Consider the following 21,697-nt stretch of genomic DNA (forward strand, 5'->3'; position numbering starts at 1 on the left):
GAGTTTACATGCTATCGATCTCAGTCAATCAGCCCATTTTACAGATGAAGCTGCCGAGGTCCAAAACATTCCATGACCTTCCTGAGCTGACATCAGTGACTGTGCTGGGCCCAGACTCCACATTCTCCATGGTGAGGTCCCGGTGTCCCCAACAGCACTTCCTGGGCTCACTGTGAGTCTGGCCCCTACAGCCAGACCTCACAGCCCTGCAGAGGAGCTGCCACGCCTGGCAGGTCTCACAGACCCCTTGAGGTACAGTGTACTTCCTGTTACCTCAGAGGGCCAGAAGAAATGTGGGCCCAAACAGGAGAAATCTGAATTCTGGGTCTTTCCTGGAGTCAGTACTAGAAACGTGTGATTTATAACTATTCTGGCAGAGCCCAGCAAAACAAACTCTCTACGTCTGAAGTGACACCAAGTCCTTCTGGAGAGTGAAATGCCAACAGGCGGGGGTGAAATGCTGCCAGAGCCCATGAGGCCATGCGAGTGAGCAGAGCCGCTCCTGCGAAGGTCAGTGTGGGAAGTGTTAGGCGATGTGCAAAGACGAGTGAATTCTGTCACTTGTCACTCTGAATTTTTAGGATTCTAGGCTTAGAGCTACCAACTATGACCACAAGTAGTTGGTGAGGTCACATCTGACCACGGGGAGCCCTCAGGACGCTCCAAGAAAAGACACAGGACATTTTTCAAAGATCAACCCTAACGGACTTCATTTATTATGCTTACTTCAGCTGAAAAAACTTCACATTACTCATTTAGTGGTTAATTCCTTTGTGAAACTGATTTACTTCATTTTGATGAATAAAATATTTATACTTTGTGAAGACATTCTTCTTCTATTCTTGTGCCAGTGGCCACACAGGAAGTTCAGACCTTCTGGTTGTGGCTTGGCCCCACCAGAGGACACCACCCAATGTAGAGGACGCCACCCAACGCAGAGGACGCCACCCAACGCAGAGGACGCCACCCAACGCAGAGGACGCCACCCAGTGCAGAAGCCCAGGGGCCCCAAATGCTGACCTCATGAGGAAGACTCAAAAGTGGTCCTAAACCCTTCCCTAAACACAGAAAACTGAAGACACAGTCCTGGGGCCCTGTGCTTCAACTGAAAGAGTCCAGGGATGGAGACGACGAAAGGGCACCCTTCCCAGCAGGACTGAGGCCAGAGGACCAGGCTTCAGGGAAGGAGGAGGGGTCTGAGCATGTAAAATCATAAAGGATTTGTGACATTTAGAGGCCACCCCCACAAGCCAAAAAGAGGTAACACAAGACAAGGAAAAAAGGCCTACTCTACAGATCGGGGCAGACGGTGGATGCCTTCAGCCATGGTGGCCATATACATGGTATTTGCTGGGACTGTGGTGACTTCACATAATTTTAATAATAAATATAATATGTTAGATGTAAAACTAAGCACAATGCAATGTTTGTACCTTTTATATGACCTCTGATATCAAACAATCAAACTTAAAAAGTCATTTGTCCTAAACCGGGGTTCCAAAAATCTGGTCACCATGCTGGTCCCATGTCCACTGGCCCAGGGAGGTGGGCAGTGCTCACGGGCTCCAGGGCCTGCTGCCTGTGGTCTGGCCCCTTCCCGGGGTGGAGCTGGGGCTCAGGGGGCCACCTCTGGAGACGGCTTCTCCTTGCTGACTGTGGAGAGGCTCTACAAAGCCCCGGATTTTTACACAGCAGGAGACGAGGCTGAGGCAGGGCTCTCCTCCATGGGGGACCCAGCCATTCTGCCCATTCTCTTCCTAAAACCGGGTGGGCAAGTTTAAGGTGAGCATGCGGTAAATGCGGCCACCGCCTCCTTCTCACAATTCACAGGTGCTGATGGGATGTCTGCTCTATGGCAAGCTGTATTCTAGGAGATGGATCCTCAGCCTGGTGTTACCTAGCCCACAGGGTGCCGGTTCACGGCGTGGTTCCAGAGTTACGCTGTTTGGATCTGACTCAGAGCTCTGCTCCTCCTCACTGGGCAAGACACTCCCCCCCCTGTAAAACCGCAGTAAAAACCGTGCTCTGACTTCACAGGGATAGCGTGAGAACTCCCCTCCTCACCAAGTAACTTACAAGTTACTTAACTTTCCTATAAAGCTGGGATAATAACTATGCATTTATGCTGACATGATAGGAACACTGTGACAAACAGTGCAAGGCACATCCTAGGCATCCAATAACATGGATGACTAAGTGGATTGCTTGTCACAAATAACAGCTAATGAGAGACTACAGGCTGAAAGGGATATAAACTGACATTATAATGCATAATTCATAAAACATTTTCTTCCTTGAAAAAATGTAAATATAAATCTAAAATCCCTATTGAGCTTATAACCTAAAATTCTGGTCCTATACCCCCTCCCCAAAGATAATCCATCTTATTAATTTGGTGTTGGTCTGTCCAACTTTTAAAACATTTTTACCAACATACATATGCTCCCATGGAAATCATGTGTTTTGCTTAGGAAAGCCGCCAGGGTTGATCTCACTGAACTCTGCCAGGTTTAAAAGTTGGACCTGGCCATGGGCTATGCTTTCAGTTTTGTATAATAGTTAGATAATAATATTATTTGCAAATGATGATTATTTATCTTTTTTCTTCCCAAGTTTAATATTTTTTTTCTTGCCATGTAGTACTGGCCAGAATCTCAATACAATGTTAAAACAGTCACTGAGATAGAGAACATCCTTGCCTATTCCTGGCTCTAATAAGAATTCTTCTAATATATATATACTATTACTAATAGTATACATTATTATTATATGTATTCTATTAAGTATAACTTTTTTTTTTTTTTTTTTGAGACGGAGTCTCACTCTGTCACCCAGGCTGGAGTGCAGTGGCGCGATCTCAGCTCACTGCAAGCTCCGCCTCCCAGGTTCACGCCATTCTCCTGCCTCAGCCTCTCCGAGTGGCTGGGACTACAGGCACCTGCCACCACGCCCGGCTAATTTTTTGTATTTTTAGTAGAGACGGAGTTTCACCGTGGTCTCGATCTCCTGACCTCGTGATCCGCCCGCCTCAGCCTCCCAAAGTGCTGGGATTACAAGCGTGAGCCACCACGCCCGGCCTTTAAGTATAACTTTTTAAAAAAGGAATGAGTGCTTTTTCTATTCATTATCATATATATTATAATATATTACTATATATATTACTATATATTACAATATATATTATATTATATATAATATATATTATAATATATTACTAATTGCTAATACTAATGAGTATTACTAATTACTAGTAATTAGTAATTAGTATTACTAATTACTAGTAATTAGTAATTAGTATTAGAATCAGTATTACTAATTATAATTACTAATACTATTCATATTATACTATTAGTATTAGTAATACTAACTCTAATAGTAATACTAGTTAGTAGTTAGTATTACTAAAAGTAATACTATTACTAATAGACTATTATATAATATATAATAATTAATAGAGTACATTCATGTATTCTATTAAGTATAACTTTTTAAAAAAGGAATGAGTGCTTTTTATCAGTAATTCTATTAGATGCTTCTTTGGCCTCCAGTGTGGTAATAATACGATTTTCCTCCTTTAATCTATTAATGTAACACAATCCGTTGTTTTGCTCACCAATGTATCCCTAGTTCCTGCAAGAGTTTTTTGAAGAAAAGTGAGAGCCCCCCAAAAATCACTGTTGAATCAATGGTGGGATGAATGGAAAATTCCCTAATAGTGAACTATCTTTGCATTTCTTGTGTAAACCAAACTTCACAAAGATGCATTAAAAAATGCTACTGGATTTGATTTGTTAATATTTTATTTAGAAACTTCTGTATTTACTCATAAGTGAAACTGGCCAATAATTCAATTTTCCTGTGCCACCTTTCTCCAATATTGGTATCAGGAATATGCCAGTCTTGCAAACTGAGGTGAGAAGCTTCCCATCTTCTACGCCCTGCGTAAAGACAATATTAAGTTGGAAATGTTTGTTGCCCCTCCTTATGGAAGATCATTCAAGCCCTGTGTACTGACGTCAGGCGAACCATGTGTTATGCTTTGGCCAATGAATGTGAAACAGTATGGCTGAGAGCCATGACCTGATTCTGCCCTGCCGTCTTTTCCCTCTGCCACAAGGCCTGCAGTGCCCCATTTAGGAACCGCTCCAACAGCCTGGCTTTTGGAGGAGAACACTTAGAAGAAAAACAAAGCCAAACTGCAGTAGGCATGTAATGTCGTGTAAAAAACGAACTTCTGCTTTGTTAAACCCACCAGGATTTTTGGTGCTATTTGTTATTGCAATATTACTTAGCCTAAGCTGACTGATATACTCATCTGTATATTGGTTTGGGCATGGTGCCTATGCAGGGTTTGATCTTTGACTTCCAAATCATTTTTGCCTATGTTGATTTATTTAAGCAGTTTCTACTTCTTCTTAGGCCAACTTTGATCATTTATAATTTCCTAAAGATTGTCCGGTTACTCAAATGTACAGTATAAAGTTGTTAATGGAACTGTCCTATAGTGTTACTTCTTAGTCTCTAACTGTACTTAGGACCTGTTTTTCATTCTTGATGTTATCTTTGTCCTCTTCCTCTTTTTCTTTTTTTGTAGAGATGGTGTTTTGCCCAGGCTGGTCTCAAATTCCTGGGCTCAAGTGATCCTCCTGCGTCAGCCTCCCAAAATGCTGAGATTACAGGCATAAGCCACTGTGCTCGGCCTCCCTCTTTTTCTTGATTACACTTTTGTTCATACTTGTAGTTGTATACTGTTTGGTTTTTTCTATTTTGATAATTTCTGCATTTATCTTCATTTCCTTAATTTGCATTTCCTTTTTTCCCTACTTGCTTATGTTGAAAACTTATTTCCTATATTTTCAAACTTTTTTTCTAATATATACATTTAATGCTATCATTAAATCACTTTGATTATATTCTACTGGTGATGATGAATCATAAATGGTTCTAAATTGTAGGATAATTCCCATTTTAATTTCTTCCTTGACCCATGGATTATTTAGAAGTATGGTTTTAAACTTTAAAATGTATGAATTCTTTTTTGTTACCATTTTATGATTGACTTCTATTCAAATACACTGCTGTCAGGAGCTATTCTCTGTATGCTATAATTTTTTTAAATTTGTAGCAACTGCATGTGTGGCATATTGTACGCCACAACTTTGGTAAATGTTCCATGTACTTTAGAAAAAAAGTGTATTTTCTATTGGGTACAAAGCTCTCTATGTGTCTGTTAGATTTAATTTGTTCATTTTTCCATTCACATACTTTGCAATCTTACTATTTTTTTATCAGCTTGATCTCTTCAGTTTCTGAAAAAGGTGTGTAATAACCCCCCTCGGAGTACTTACCCATGTTGATACCATGCCATTTACTTCTGCTTTGCAAATCTCATGCTACTTTTGGTGCACATTGTCTTTGTTCTTTTTATTGCTTTTTCACTTTGTCTGATATTAATATTGTTATGCCACCTCTCTTTTTTCTTAATATTGCTTGTTGTATCTTCTCATTTAGTTGTTTTCAAACTTTTGTCACTTATTGTTTGTTTGTTTTCATAAGGGGTCAAACTATACTGCCCAGGCTGGTCTCAAACTTTTGGCCTCAAGTGAGCCTCCTGCCTCAGCTTCTCAAGCATTCCCTATAATCCACAGCTAGGATTACAGGTGTGCACCACTGTGCCCGGCTTAACATCGCTTATTTTAAAATTGGGTTTTTAACAATCTAAGTGGAGAGTTTTTCTCCTCTGATGCTCTTTCTCTTGTTGATCTTGTAAGCTTCTTCAGGACCTCCTGGCTTATTTTCTCTACCCAGTCCCTCTAAATAATTTTATTCACTTCCAGTGGTCAATTATATTGAAAATGCAATTAAAACAACATTAGTAATACTACAAATAATGGCAGTTGTCATTTATATAACTCCTTATTATGTACCAGGTATCGTCCGATGTACTTCACATATATTAAATCATTTACTTCCCATAAGAACTCTGTAAGTAATGGGTCCTACTATTACTCCATTTTACAGATGAGAGAAATGAGACCCACAGCTAGGAAGTAGCAGAATTAGGATGTAAACCTAAATAATTTGGCTCCAGAGGCCATACTCTTAATTTTTCTGTGTCCTATTGCCTCTCAAACCACATCTTCAGCATCTTCTGGTTTCCCATGTGTCTTACGGGTTTGAGACTCACCTTTTCTGCATGATCTCTAATTACTCAAGTTTACCAAGGCAATGAGTTTCATTGAAACGCTGATGACCCCCAAATTTCTACTTTCAAGCCCAACCACTTTTCTGCATTCTGTACTCATTTATCCAACTGTCTACACAATATCTCCAATAGATTTTGAATAAACATCTCAAAAACCCCATGTCCAAAGCAGAATTCTTGGTTATCGTCCCCCTGTCTGCTCCTCCCACCCTCGTCTTCCCCATCTCTGCAAACACCCTCATCCTCCGAGCTGCCTGAGGCAAAACCCTGAGGTTAGTCTTGGGACCCCTCTCACATCGTTCCACTGCTCCTCCCATGGACATGTGCACACACAACCGCTCTCTCTTGGGTTCCTCACGACCCCCTGGCTGCCATCTCAGCTTTTTCCTGGTTCTTCCTGTCTTCCCAAACTCATATGAGGGTTAATCCTGACCCATCTTTCAGGTCTCAGCTCTGCTCGGCCATCCTGACCACAGGGTGGGCTCTGGCCCAGCCACGTACTTGTACAGCTCCTTCTTCTTCTATCGTAGCCAATGTGGCATCCCACTGCAGCCCACCTCGGCACCCAGAGGCACACAGGGGCTTCCTACTGGCTTCTCTGATGCAACCAGTCCCTTTTTTCTCAAGCCCTTGCAAGGTCTTGTGTGTCCCAGGCTGCTCCCTCACCTTCTTTTGAACAAGAGTCTATTTGAGGGTGATGCATTAGCCTGAAATTATCTCCATTAATGCTAGTGTTAGATACTTATACAGGTCATTCATCCAGAAGAGATGGTTTTTTAAAAGGCAAACCAAGCCAGATTTAATATTTATTCCTGGGAGGAATGGTCTCAAGACTTTGAGAGCAAGAATGAGTAACTACATATTGAAGATCACATATGTATAATTACAGCAATTAAAAAAAAACCCAATTGTCCAAATGTCGATGGCTGCATGTGGCTTGTGGTAACATTTCCAGGAAAAGCATCAACACAGATTCCAGAAATGCTATGTCTCAACCAGCTTGGACGAAAGTGAAGATGACTCTGGAAAGCTGCCAGTGACTTGAAAATTGCCTCCAAAATATATAAGGAAATGCAAGGGCCAGGAATAGCCAAGGCAATCTTAAAGACAAGCAAAATGAAGACTATAGCACTAGATATCCAAATGCCAGGGACGAGAATTACGACATGAAGTCCTGATCCAATAATAGACAAACAGACCAATGGAACAGAATACAGAGGCCAGAAACAGACCCACAAATACATGATTACCTGATACAGGTGTTGCTTCAAGTTATTGGGAAGGACTGTCTTTTCATTACATGGAGCTGGGACAACTGAATACCACATAGAAAAAATGAATCTTACCCCTACCTCACACCATAGACAAAAACATCAATTCCAGATGAATCAGAGATTTAAATGTTGAAGATAAAACAAAATAGATTTACTTTCATGGTCTTGGGAAGGGCAAAGCCTGCTCTAAAAGAACATAAGCATTATCCTAAGGGGAAAAATGATAAACTGGATTATATTAAGAACTTTCAGTCATCACAAGATACCACTAAGAGAATGAACAGGTAAGGTATAGAAAGGCTTAACTACATACATAAATCTATCATAAACACATAAATCCAAAACACAAGGTATATCTAATACAGCCAGCCCTCCAGACCCACAGTTCTGCATCCACAGATTCAACCAACTGTGGATAGAAAATATTTGGAAAATAAATTAATGGAAAAAAATAAAAAATAACAATACAACAAAAAATACAAATAAAAACAATATACTATAACAACTGTTTACATACTATTTACATTGTATTAGCTGTTATCAGTAATCTAGAAATGATTTAAAGTATCCAAGAGGGTGTGGGTAGGTTATATGCAAACGCTACACCATTTTATATCAGGGACTCAAGTATCTGCAGATTTTGGTATCCTCAAGGGGTCTCGGAACCGATTCCCTACAGATACTAAGGGAAAACTATACATAAATCCACCATAAAATCATTTCCAGAATATATTTTTAAAATATTCTATAAATCAATAAGGAAAGGCAGATAACCAACAGAAAAACAAGCAAAAGTCTTGAACAGGCACTTCACAAAATAAGATATTCAAAGGGCCAAAAACATATGAAAAGGTGATCAATTCATAGTCATCAGGGGACTGAGAACTAAAACTATTAATACAATTAAAGCCCTATGTACGTGGCTACAGGGAAAGTGTTGAGAGGATGTCAAACACCTAGAATTCTTATATATTGCTGGTCAATGTGGACACTGTAGAAATCATTTGGAAATTGGCAGTATTTACTATAGGTGAATATATACAAACCCCCAGCCTATCAGAGCAGAAATGTATGCAGATGTCCACCCAAAAGACCTGTACAAGCATGTTATAGGGCACCACCTGTAATGGCCAAAAGTCAGAACCAACACGATGTCATCAAGAGAAGAATGGAGGAACGATGCCATATTTGCACCATGGACAGTCCACAGCAAGGAGAGTAAACAGCTCCTGATAGACTCACAGGAGCAAAATGCACCATCCTATGTTAAATAAAGGAAGTTAGACACTAAACAGCATACACTGCGTGAGTCTGTTTTTTTTTTTTTTAGATGGACTCTGACTCTGTTACCCAGGCTGGAGTGCAGTGGCGCAAACTCTGCTCACTGCAACCTCTGCCTACGACAACCTTCACCTCCCAGGTTCAAGAGATTCTCCTGCCGCAGCTACCCTAGTAGCTGGGATTACAGGCATGCGCTACCACATCTGGCTAATTTTTTTTTTTTTTTTTGTATTTTTGGTAGAGACCGGGTTTTGCCATATTGGCCAGGCCGCTCTTGAACTCTTGGCCTCAAGGAATCCACTTGTCTCGGCCTCCCAAAGTGCTGGGATTACAGATGTGAACCACTGTGCCCGGTCAGTCTTTTTTTTTTTTTTTAAGTTTGAAAACAGGCAACAGCCGTCGGGTGAGAGATCCCTTCCGGGGTTGGTGACTGAGGGCCTGCAGGGGCGCTTGGGCTGCTGGTAATGTTCTGTCTCTTGGTCCGAGTGCTGATAATACATATGTGTTCATTCTGTGAAAATCTCTCAAATTGCTTATTGATGGTGTATGTACTTTTCAGCATGTAAGCTATTCTTCAATAAAAAGTTTTCATTACTTGAAAAACAAGTGCAACAAAAATGCATCTTAAGTGTTTAAATAGTGTCATGAAATGTGAGCAGAATAGAGCCACCTTTCTACATCAGTATCATTGAATATAAAATGCAATTCCTAATAGAGTATTCTCATTAGATATTTGTTACCTACATTCCTTTCTAGATTTGTTATTTACATTTCACATATTCAGCTGAGCATGGTAGCTCACACCTGTAACCCCAGCACTTTGGGAGGCCAAGGTGGGTCTATCACCTGAGGTCAGGAGTTCGAGACCAGCCTGGGCAACATGGTGAAACACCATCTCTACTAAAAATACAAAAATTAGCCACGCGTGGTGTGCACATCTGCAATCCCAGCTACTTGAGAGACTGAGGCACAAGAATCACTTGAACCCAAGAGGCAGAGGTTGTAGTGAGTCAAGATTGCGCCACTGTACTACTCCAGCCTGGGCGACAGAGCCAGACTCTGTCTCAAAAAAGATGTGTTGAAGGAGCAGACGGATGAAATGCCACGGAAGGGAACCACGTTCAGAGAGATGCCGGCAGGAAGGGTCAGTCACAGGTGCTCTGGGGGCCAGGCAGAGGCTTGGTCTCTGCACCTCACCTGGGGAGCCAGCCAGGCCAAGTCCAACCTGGGCTGGGCACCTTCCTCCCCAAATTCCAGCCATTTCCCCATAGGCCCAGCATGGTGCTGGCCTCAGATGCTCCAGGGACAGGCCTGGGGAGAGGAGAACCTGCTCTTTCTGGGTTGTGAGGCAGCTTTTGGGAAATCAGTGAAGCTCTTTGTATAAGGTGCCGTCATGACCTGAGTTTTGTTCTGAACTTTACAGACCACATCCCACAAGTAAGTTGAAAAAAATTGTATCACAGAACCCTATCTGCCGTGGCAGAGCACCTGGGACAGGCCTTCCCCTCCTGCCAGACAGTACTAGAATAGTAGATAAAATACGCAGAGCATCAGAATGTGCGGGAAAAGACAGAAAAAAGAAAAGAAAAAATATGCGAAGCAACAGTTCCCAAAAATTGGACCACAGTCACAAGACTGCAATTCCTGATGAAAAAATTAATGAGGTGAGCCCTGTGACCACCCAGAGCTGTCTGCCCAGAGGCACTCCATGAACCACAGCACAAGGTGGGGCCCAGGTAGAACCACTGTCCAGAGCTGAGGAGATGGGTCAGAATCAGGGAAGGCCAGGGTGGCTGGAACTGCAGGTGCAGGAGAGACCTAGCAGGGAAAGTGCTCAGGGACCTCACAGGAGCCTCCATCTGTGGCTGAGTTCTAAGCTGTGCATGCACAGCCGAGACCCCATGAGGCAGGCAAAGATCAGCCAGGGGCTGCAGCCGGAACAGCTGCCAGAACTCACACAGGGTCAGGGGGTTCCCAAGTTCCGGCCAGTTCTGGGTGAATCTCCAGATTTTAGAGGAGTCCCCAAATGCAGCTTAACAAACTTCTGTATTTTTAAAGGAAGACAACAAAATTCAGCACTCGGTCAAGAAGTGCCAGACAAATGAATACTCAGAAAAATGTAACCCATAACCAGGAGAAAAATCAGTCAATAAAGGGACCCAGAAAGACAGAGATGACAGCATTGGCATCTAAGGGCTTTACATGTCTTATAAATATACAAACATTTTTGTTTTTTTTTTGTTTTGTTTTGTTTTGTTTTTGAGACAGAGTCTCACTCTGCCCCCAGGCTGGAGCGCAGTGGCACGATCTCAGCTCACTACAACCTCTGCCTCCTGAGTTCAAGAGATTCTCCTGCCTCAGCCTCCCGAGTAGCTGGGATTACAGGCATCTGCCACCATGCCCAGGTATTTTTACATTTTTATTAGACACAGGGTTTCACCATGTTGGCCGGGGTGGTCTGGAACTCCTGACCTCAGCTGATCTGCCCGCCTCAGCCTCCCAAAGTGCTGGGATTACAGGCATGAGCCACTGCACCCGGCCAACATTTTTGGGGTTTTAAAGGAAAGCGTGAAGAGAATCAGTAGAAAGAAGTGAAAAAAACAGAAGGAACTGCTAAAGATGAAAACACAGTCTCTGAGATGACAGGCTGATCGGCAGGAATTCCATCACAGGAAGGAATGAGCTGCATATCTGACGCCACAGTGACAGATCAGTGAACTGGAGGATAGAGCGAGAGAAACAATGAAATGGCAAGCATGCAGGGGACACAGAAGCCTGAACATGAAACGGCCTCCATGATCCGAAGGGAAAACCAGGTGGCCTAACATGTTTGCATAATTAGAGTCTCAAAAGTGGGAAGCAATGAAAAAAATACCTGAACCCCAACAAATCCCAAACACAGCAGACACAGAAAGACCAACCTGAGACTCATCATAATCAAATTGCTGAAAACCGACAATAAGGAGAAAGTCTTAAAAGCTTTCTGTTAGGTGGTCTGCCCAGAGGGGATCGCTTCCCATAGTCTATCTAGCCTGGGGGTAGGGGAAGGCTCTTCCTAAACTGCGTAAAACTGCACAGGTCCTGTCCCTGAGGAAAGCCGTTGAGCTCTCCCCACACTCAGGATCTACTTCTAGACCCTTTCCTTAAATCATTTTGGCCAATCCGATTTTCAATCCAATCTACATAATGCTTTCTTTCTGCAAACTTCATACATATTCTCCTGAGAGCAAATCTATTAACATTTTCAGACGATTTTGAAAGTCCTTAGGTTAAAAGTTCCAGAAATTTAAAATAATATTAATTATTTTAGTGAACTATTAAGATACACAGAAAAGTGCACAGATTGTGAGAATATGGCTTGGTGGAGTTTCGCAGGTGAACATCCTCCCAGACCAAGAAGCTGAGCAGGAGCAGCTCCCTGGAGCACCCAGGCAGCCCTCTCCGACACCCCCAAACACGCCAGGCAGCCCTCTCCGACACCCCCAAACACCCCAGGCAGCCCTCTCCGACGCCCCCAGACACCCCAGGCAGCCCTCTCCGACGCCCCCAGACACCCCAGGCAGCCCTCTCCGACGCCCCCAGACACCCCAGGCAGCCCTCTCCGACGCCCCCAGACACCCCAGGCAGCCCTCTCCGACGCCCCCAGACACCCCAGGCAGCCCTCTCCGACGCCCCCAGACACCCAGGCAGCCCTCTCCGACGCCCCCAGACACCCCAGGCAGCCCTCTCTGACGCCCCCAGGCAGCCCTCTCTGACGCCCCCAGACACCCCAGGCAGCCCTCTCTGACGCCCCCAGACACCCCAGGCAGCCCTCTCTGACGCGGCCTCCAGACCACCAAACAGGGTGGACACTGCTTCTCACGCCTAGGGTTGCATGAGAGGAGTTCTTGGTTTGTTTTATCTTTTCCCCAAGAATCTAACTAAGAAACTCCCTTGGTGCGGGAAGGGGTGGCACCTGCTTCCAAGTATGGCCTCTGGGGAGGGGATGCAGCCGCAGAGGCACCAAGGGCTTCTGTGGTCGCCCCAACCCTGAGTCAATTCTCAGGCACAGGCCCCCTGGCTAGCACACAACTCTGGAAGACAGGTAATGCAGTTAGTGGCTTTATAACCTTTGAATGTGTTTGCTTGAAAAAATAATTTCACGATATTAAAAATTAGTAATAAAAACTCTCCAAATATCTTGTAGAATTGGGAAGAAACAAGTACATCAGAAGGCATCCTGGCAGAAATCAAGTCTCCACACTTCCAAAACTGAAAATCTCCAGTCTGACTCCTGTTTACAAATGCTAATACGGTATTCCACACTCTATAAATTCACTGTGTGATTCTGAGCATCATTTTGAAGACCAAAAGCAAACCAAAAGAATGTGACATATTAAATCAAGTAAAGGGTTCTGGTTAAAACAACCGCTCCCACAATAGGGCATTACAAATTAACATTGTGTTTCTGCCATTTAGCAAACATTTTTGGAAAATGTGCAATTAGGCTGCACTGTTTTTCTGAGGAAGAAAATGTAAATTTATCAACTAATTCTATATAAGTACTGATGGTACTACTCTCAAGCTTTTCCCTTTCTCTTTCAAAATTGTTTAGAATACAAATTTTGGCATTTGCCAAAAATATCAACAATTATATTTTATATTTTAAAGAAGAATGCAGTTTAAAGTCCCCCAAGTTAATCCGGCAATTACAGTAACCCTCTACCATCAGGCAGCCATTTGTGACAGCTCCCCAGGCCTCAGTGCCTGTTCCCTAACAAGGACTGGCGAGATGAAGACACAAGACTAGGAGAGAGAAAGTGACTTGCCCCAAGAGATCGGCCTGTCAGCTGTGGAGCTGCAGGTGGAGCCGGAATCTTCGGCCATGGCCAGGTCTGAGCTCCGAAGGCCCGCGCGGCAGGTGAAGGCACTGGAAGAGCCTGGCAGGCGCGCAGAGCAGCCCAGGAGGAGGCGGCGGCTGTGGGTCCACCCCCCAACACCAGTCACACAGGAGTTTCTGCTTCTGTGCTGTTTCTACTCAGTTTGTGTGTGTGCTTTTTGAGAAGGTTTCACGACTAAAAGGAAAATCACTGAAAGCCACTGTCCCCGCCCAAGCCTCGCCCCGACGCTCTGGCTGATGTCTACTGAACACCCGATCATTCACTCAACAGACAGTTCTCGTGCCAGCCGCTGTGCCGGGTGCTGGGACAACTCTGACCTGCCACGTGGAGGTCACACCAGCTGGGGGGACAAAAGCACCAACACAGATGAATAATTAAAATGATGGAAGCTGCCCCTAGCACGGGCAGGAAATTGACAGTGGCCATCTCTCAGGATGGGGGCAGGTGGTCAGGATGGGAAGAGGGAAACCGCATGTGCCTGAGGCACCACTGGAGACCAGGGTGGGACGCAGGATGGTTGGGGGGACAGGGGCTCTGAGCTGGTGGAAGGGTCCAGTGCAGGGGCCGGGCAGATCACTGTTGCTGCTGTGGGGGCAACCGCCAGCGTTCAGGAGAAGGGAGCGGGAGGATGGCTGCAGAGACAGGGCCAAGACTGAGGTCTGCATGGAGGACGAGTAGGTGGCAGCTGAGTAGACAGAGTGGGGTCAGGGCAGAGTGGAGGCACAAGGCATGAGGAAGACATGGGGATGGGGGACCGGGACTGGTATGTGTCGGGGGTCCCCAGGGTGAGGCTGGCGAGAACGCAGTGTTTGTGAAGCAGCTGGAGCAGCAGGGTCATGTATGCGGGGTGTCATGTGGACCTGCCACTGTCCCCCAAAGCCAGAGCCGCACAGTTCCCCAGCTTTCCTGCTGGCACAGAGGAGGTGGGCGCTCTGGGAGCTCCCCGATAGTCTCCACGCCCCGACTTCAGAAGGTGAGGTGATCACAGCGGGAACATCCACCTCTGGAGGCTGCAGTGGGTGGGGGACCCTGGCAGGCCTCTTGGCACAGAGCCTGACCAACGGAGGAAGGCACAAGAACGGGCTTCTGTGAGGCCGTGGCGCCGGGTTCATGCAGAGCCAGACCAGGAGAGGTGAGAGGTTCCTTTTTCCAGGAGCAACCAAGCGTCTTCCTTTTCTCATTTCTTCACAACACCCCATCTCCCTCCAGCTCGACCTCACACTTCTTCTGAATAACTTCCCACAAGGCAGACCATTCCCCTGCTAAGCTTCTCTATAATGCTAGAATGTGCTTCCTTCTCTCCAGCTGGAATCTGCTCTCTGCCCCCACCCACAGCCCTGCTGTGCCCCTAGAGACCTGCTGTAACCCTTTTTCCCGAGGGCGCTCTTTGGCTATGAACGGGTGGCCACTATCAGCCCCTTTCTTCTGAAAAAGTGAAAAAACACATACTAACTTGACAAAGATTGCCAAAATAGCATAGTCCAACTTCCTTAAAACCAAGCCACAAAACTAAAACTCTCCAGCGGGAGCCTAAGCTATAAAAGCATGACACGTGCCACAGAATGAAACCGTGGCATGAACACAAACTCTCTCACTGGCATGGCTCGTTTAACACAAAATATTTCTAAGTGAGTGATTTATTAATCACCAAAACTAGACAGGATGACCAGGCAGAGACAGCCCAGCTGAGCAGGTTGCTCCCCAAGCCAACTCCTCAGTCCCTCCTCGGAACTCAGGGAGCATTTTTCCCATAGAAACACTGGGGTGCTGAGTTCCCAGGCCCACCTCAGTGCACTGAGTCTCCCACTGACCACGGCCTATAAAAAGATCTCTGTGTGGAAACACAGCCAGAGTTTCCCTGGGACCCCCAGGCTCCTGTCACTGCCGTGGAGGGCAGGGGGTGGGGGAGGGGGCCTCTTTCTGCCTGAGGCACCAGAACGGGCGGCAGGGACTGCAGGCGCTGAAGGGTCCAGGGCTGGAGCGGGGACTCTCCAGGACCATGGGGCTGGGCGTGTGGAGGCCCAGGGCTGGGGGGTGGGTGGGAGCCAGGGTGGAGGGGGCCTCTCAGCCAGGGCTTTCCCCCGCAGGCCTGAGTCTGGCCACCTCACTTGCAGTCTACTGTGAGCTGATGGATCTCCTCACTCTGCCTCGGTGCCCTACATGTAACAACGGCAGAAGGTGACACCGATCTAGAGCTCATGTGCACATTAAACAAGATAACTGGTTCTTTTTACTCTTATAAGCAAAGAAACTGAAGATGGAAAAATAACAAAAACACAAAAAGGAACTAAATAAACACAACCAGCCTGCCCACTGAGGTTCCTGAAATTCGGGGTGTGCTGATGACTGTCTCCTCCCTCCCGTCTCCTCCTCCCTCCTGTCTCCTCCTCTGTGACTGGGGCTCTCCAAGGAGGGACGGGCCTGTCCCAGCAGCCCCAGGGGCTGACATTGGGAAGAGAAGGAGGAGCAGGGGGTGGAAAGCCGCCTGTCCCAGCGGCCCCAGGGTCTGACATTGGGAAGAGAAGGAGGAGCAGGGGGTGGAAAGCCCTAGCGCCAGGGGATCTCCACGTGGCCAGGACACACTTCCTCAGAGGGACACATATAGCTAGTGCGGCGAGGAGCCAGGACACACTTCCTCAGAGGGACACATAGAGCCAGCGCGGCGAGGAGCTAGAGACTTCCCACCCTTGGGAGGTGCAGGTTTTTAAACAACTGTAAAATGGACACATAATACAACTCTGAGGTTCCTGCATCTATTGCTGACAGAAGCAATCTTTTGGAGGCAAATAAAACTTATTATATACGGTGAAACTAAACATATTAGGTAAATCTTTCATGTATAAATTGCCTGCAAGAAATGAATGTCTTCTGCCAAAAAGGAGAAGTGAGAACACGGCAGAAAGAGAAAGCGTGAACAGAATATTCAAAACACCGGTCACTTTATCCTGGATTTGGTTCCGGGTCCTGTTTCTTTTCATTAAGGAAGTTTATCCTCCCTCCATCTTGAGACTGATTAAATGACATGATTTTCATTGTACATAAAACAGGAAATAGAGTTCCTTTTATTCTACAAAATACATCTCAGCCACACGAGTGTCGGGATCCCTCTGGTCTCGGCTTCAGGTGCCAGTGCGTGTGTAACCCAAGATATGATCCTCCTCCCACACAGCGGCTGGCCCGCGACGGCTCTGAGCTCTGTCTGCCTACCTGGGGACAGCAGCCCTTTCAGGGGCTGACGACTGAGGCCAGCAGCTGCAGGACCACAGAAAGTGAGAGAACGACATTTGGTTTCTCTTTAATGCACAAATACGGTGGCACCTCAAACCCACCGGCCCCTGGGCAGCTTCTGTGGCACAGCCTGTGCCTCAGCCCATCCCTGGCCCACAGCGATGCCAGGCGCACCTATTCCAGCTCTCAGGGACAGAAGTGGGGACAAAAGCGTGAGGTGACGACGAAACCCGAGAGCCTGCGGACTGTCATGAGTGTTAGAAGGAAAGAGGAATATTTCGGAGGAACTCTCCTTACTTTGGAGAGGTTTTTTAAAATCATTGAACCAAAATGATAAGGATGACACCAGAGAACTCTTCGGTGAAATAAGACATTCCTGCCTACTTCCTTTTTAATCAGTCCATGAAAAGAATCCCTGTGCACAAAATTCTTTAAACACAGAAAGTAAGTTTTTGATTCCTCTTCATCCCACACTCTCAATTCATCTATTATACTTTTCCTGAGAAAATTCTGGGTCTCACCCAAATTTCCTGAATTGCTCAAATTCAGAAAGCACTTTGAAATCTTAACTTGCTGGTTTAAAAGCTGGTTATACAACAAGGGAAGAGCAAAAACACGTTTTAACTTGTCAGACACAGGCAGGCGGGTGGGTGCCCTCCTCAGACACACAGCGCTCTATCACACTGGTGTTCAGGGCCACGGCAGTTCTCTTAACAAACAGCTTCCAAAACACACGCCGAGGCCACCTGGGTGTCACAGAAAGCGCCCCCAAAATTAACTCACCTAGAACCCTCCCACAAGGAGACAGGGAAAGGCAAACAACCCGTCTTTCCTGAGGGCATCAAATGGCAAATACACTTTCACAATTTGAAAACTTTATGAAAAATAAAAAATATATACATCAGAAATTGTGACTTACCGCCATCAGACACAGTTGCAGACTGAAAGAAAAGAGAGAGAGACATGAGTTAATTAAGCCTCATGACAAAACTCCAGGAAACGAAAAGTCCATCTGAGGAACACAAGGGGCAGACTCTGGGAGGTTCTCAGAGGCACTCTCCAGGTGGAGGTGTCCCGGGAAAGCCAGACGGCCCGATGAGTCAGGAGTCACGGCTCCCACTCCGCCCAGACTAGGTGACACCCAACAAGGGGAAGTCATCCTTTTCATTTGAAAGGAACAGATCCCAACATGTCTGACATTATAGTCTTAGTAACAGCATCAATGAAACCAACTTCACAAACTTCAGTAGCGTCATGCCCTGTAAGTGACACACGCACTGGGGGTGGCCACCAACAGCCCGCTCAGTGCCCATGTGCCGTGACGCCACCCAGGGCCGCACACACAGGGGCAGCCACCAACAGCCCGCTCAGTGCCCGCGTGCCGTGACACCACCCAGGGCCACACTCGGGGGCAGCCACTAACAGTCCACTCAGTGCCCACGTGCCACAACGCCACCCAGGGCCACGCTCGCCGCCCCTCATGCTCTCCAGCATCACTGCCCTCCCACAGGGGTGGAACGGGGCCTAGAGAGGCGCAATGACCACTGGGGGTGGCAGCAGAGGAGTCAAGCCCAGAGCCAAGCACCGGATCTGGTGCCCGCCCACCATCAAGCAGTGCAAGAGCGGCCACCAGCAGGAGGGCTGGGGAGACGCCTCCGAGGAAGGGGCTTGGAACAGTGGAAGGGGCTGGAGGTGAGCAGGGTGGCTGGCTTAAAGGCACCAGGCACAAGAACAAACAAGTCAAGTTATGCAGGAGGGGTGGCAGGCGGTACCGGAAGGCCAGCGTGACCAGGAGGAGGCCGAGAGCTCGAGACAGTCAGCTGAGCCAGGAGGAAGCCGAAAAGAACAGGAAGCCACAGTAGCCCCAACGGGACCCTGATCAGGGCGACCTGGCGCTGCACTGGCAGGAGGGCCCAGGGCGCAGAGCCATCAGGCAGGTGCGGGACAAGCCCAGGACTCAGCCCAGGAGGGAGAGGAATCAGAAGGGGTGGGCTCACCAGGGGACACAGATGCCAGGAAGTGAGAGGGGCCGAGCAGAATGGAGCTCCAGAGGCTGGACAAACCAGTGTTTGATCTGATCCCCGGGCGGGCACTCTGCTGCTATCTAGGCAGGAACCCCTTCCTGCGGGGACCTCCCAGACGGCCTGGCAAGGACCCGCTTCTGTCCTCCTCTCTGCCAAGGCGAGGGCTGCCAGGGCCAGGGGAGCGAATGAGAAGGTGCTGCCGTGATGGGCAACCTGGTACCTCCTGGCCACTCCCGAGAAGTGGAGGTCACTGGGGCTTTAAGACCCCCCCACGCCAAAATCCAAACAAGTGAAGACCCAGAGGACCCTCCCAAGGGGGAGGGGACCAAGGAAAAGGAGCCAGGGCTTCCAGCTGCTGCCCCTACTGTGGCCCTCCACACGCGCTGTATGAGTTTTAACACGAGAGGCGCACCCACTGGAATTCTGCACATCCTGTCTGACCACCCCAAGCTCGGCACAGGGCCCCAGCCCTGCCTCCCGGCCTGCCAGCAACGGCAACCGTGCCCCGACGCAGCCTGGGCATCCGGGGCCCACTGCCACCCCTGGCCCGGCGACCTACACCAGCTACGCGCATCCTCCTCCCCCGCAGAGTCTGTCCTCTGGCACCCAAAGTAAGCCCCCTGACAGGCACTGTGTGAGACCACCTGGGGCAAGCTTCGGAGGGTCCTGCCACCCTGACCCACTTCCCAGTAGTGAAAACACACAGCAGTCTGCATCCACCTCTTCACTGTCCTCTCATTGGCCAGGAAGGGGAAAGAGCACACACCCCTCAAGCCAACATGTGGCCCTTGGCCCTCAGCCGCAGGGACTGGTTTTTATCAGAGGCTGTGGGGCAGCCACGTCACAGGTGCTGACATACACACTTTGGAAGGCTGTCATTCCTTCCATGCCCACAATAAATCATCCATGATCATGTTGCAATCTAAATAATATCACAGGCAGGCTGGGCACAGTGGCTCATGCCTGTAATCCCAGCACTTCGGGAGGCCGAGATGAGTGGATCACTTGAGGTCAGGAGTTCGAGACCAGCCTGGTCAACATGATGAAACCTCGTCTCTACTAAAATATAAAAATTAGCCCGGCATGGAGGCGGATGCCTATAATCCCAGCTACTTGGGAGGCTAAGGCAGGAGAATCGCTTGAACCCGGGAGGTGGAGGTTGCAATGAGCCAAGATAGTGCCGCTGCACTCCAGCCTGGGTGAGAGAGTGAGACTCTGTCTTAAAATAAATAAATAATATCACAGGCAAACTATACCTTTGAGATTATGAGAAGAAAATCCACAAGGCCATACACAAAATCAGAAATGCTGTCAATAAGATCTGAAAGATAAATCATAAAATGTAAACTTCATAAATATGAAGGAGGTGTTTCACTTCATGTCACGCTCATGAATAAAATTCAATTCTAGAATCTGGCAGGCCGAACAAAGTGCTCTAGAAAACCTCTACACACGCAGCATTTACATCCCCCAAATTAGCTGAAACTCGAGAACCAGGAGAGAGGAGTGTCCCAGAGGCCAAACAGACTGAAGGAGAAGGTGGCCAGGGAGCGCGTGATGCCCACCGAGAGGCCAAAGAAGGTGGGCATGGGCCATCGCCGCTCCTGTGATGGGCACAGGCTGGGGGCACGCAGGGCTAGACCAGAGCCTCTGGGAGGCTCCAAGACAGTGCATGGATGCAGGTAAAGTGTAGAGCTGTTTTAAAAGTAAACTTTACCTTTTCAAACAGTTTTAAATTTATGGAAAAATTTATTTTAAAGACAGTAGAAAGATACACATACTTTTTTTTTTTTTTGACAGTCTCGCTCTGTCACCTAGGATAGAGTACAGTGGCATAATCATGGCTCATTGCATCCTCAATCCTCCTGGGCTCGAGCAATCCTCCCATGTCAGCCTCCTAAGTAGCTGGGCTCCGGGGGGTTCACCAACATGCTCAGCTAATTTGTGTATTTTTTGTAGAGACGGGGTCTCACTACGTTGCCCAGGCTGGTCTTGAATTCCTGGCCTCAAGCAATCCTCCCACCTTGACCTCCCAAAGTGCTAGGATTACAGGTGTGAGCCTCCATGCCCCACCCAAACATGCTTTTTAATATACCGCTACTCCAAAAAGAGTAAAGGGAAATCCCTGAAAAGAGACGGGGAAGGAATAGAGGCGGAAGCAGTTAGAAAATGCCAATGCCACTAGGGCCGGGTAGCCCGCGGTGAGCCTCAGCCACAGCACGGTTGTCCCAACAACCTGAGATCCTCCATCCAGCTCGGCCATGGCCCTTGGGGAGTAGTGTTGTCCTAGGTGCAACACTCCTGGAAGCCACATATATTAATGCAAATCCTTCCAGAAAGAAAACAGCCCAACAGGGGCCCTTGGGAGTTCCAGATAGTGAGCCCACTTGAATATGAGTTCACTATGAAAAACCCAAGGAGAAGCCCAGCATGAGTGGGTATCAGCAGAGACAACAATGAGCAGAGTCTCAGACACGGGAACAATCAATGCCGAGTGTTGAATAAGTATCTGTGAAGCTGTAGAGAAACAAAGGCTGCAGCAGAACAAGAGCACAGTGCAGATCGGAAAAAGAACCATATGGAATGTCTGACAGTGAAAATACAATAGGTGAAGTTAAAGATTCAATAGGAAGGCTAAACAGAGATTAGGCAGTTGAAGAGGGAATTTGGGAACTAGAAGATGGAACTGAAAACAATCACACTGACCACAGTACAGAGGGATGGGCAGAGAAAATAAGGAGGAGTGAGAGAGAGCAGCAGAGAACTGAGGTGGTCTCCTCAGGATCTGAGATTCAGAAACGACTG

The 21,697-nt window shown here is 47.1% G+C and overlaps 1 protein-coding gene across 7 annotated transcripts in view; it reads right to left on the reverse strand.

The window, feature by feature from the left end:
- RGS12 (regulator of G protein signaling 12) overlaps window positions 1-21,697 on the reverse strand; it is a 147,303-nt gene that overhangs the window by 36,087 nt on the left and 89,519 nt on the right. For 5 of the 7 annotated variants that reach the window (XM_030801065.1, XM_030801069.1, XM_030801067.1 and 2 more), the window contains one exon: window positions 17,788-17,809. In XM_030801065.1, the coding sequence (XP_030656925.1) occupies window positions 17,788-17,809 (22 nt within the window). Of the gene's footprint in view, window positions 1-17,787; window positions 17,810-18,291; window positions 18,317-20,148; window positions 20,170-21,697 lie in introns of those variants that run through there. The other 2 variants (XM_030801071.1, XM_030801070.1) reach the window with 2 other exon arrangements.

This window comes from Nomascus leucogenys, chromosome 20 (genome assembly GCF_006542625.1).
Source record: "Nomascus leucogenys isolate Asia chromosome 20, Asia_NLE_v1, whole genome shotgun sequence".
In the NCBI taxonomy this organism is placed as follows: domain Eukaryota; kingdom Metazoa; phylum Chordata; class Mammalia; order Primates; family Hylobatidae; genus Nomascus; species Nomascus leucogenys.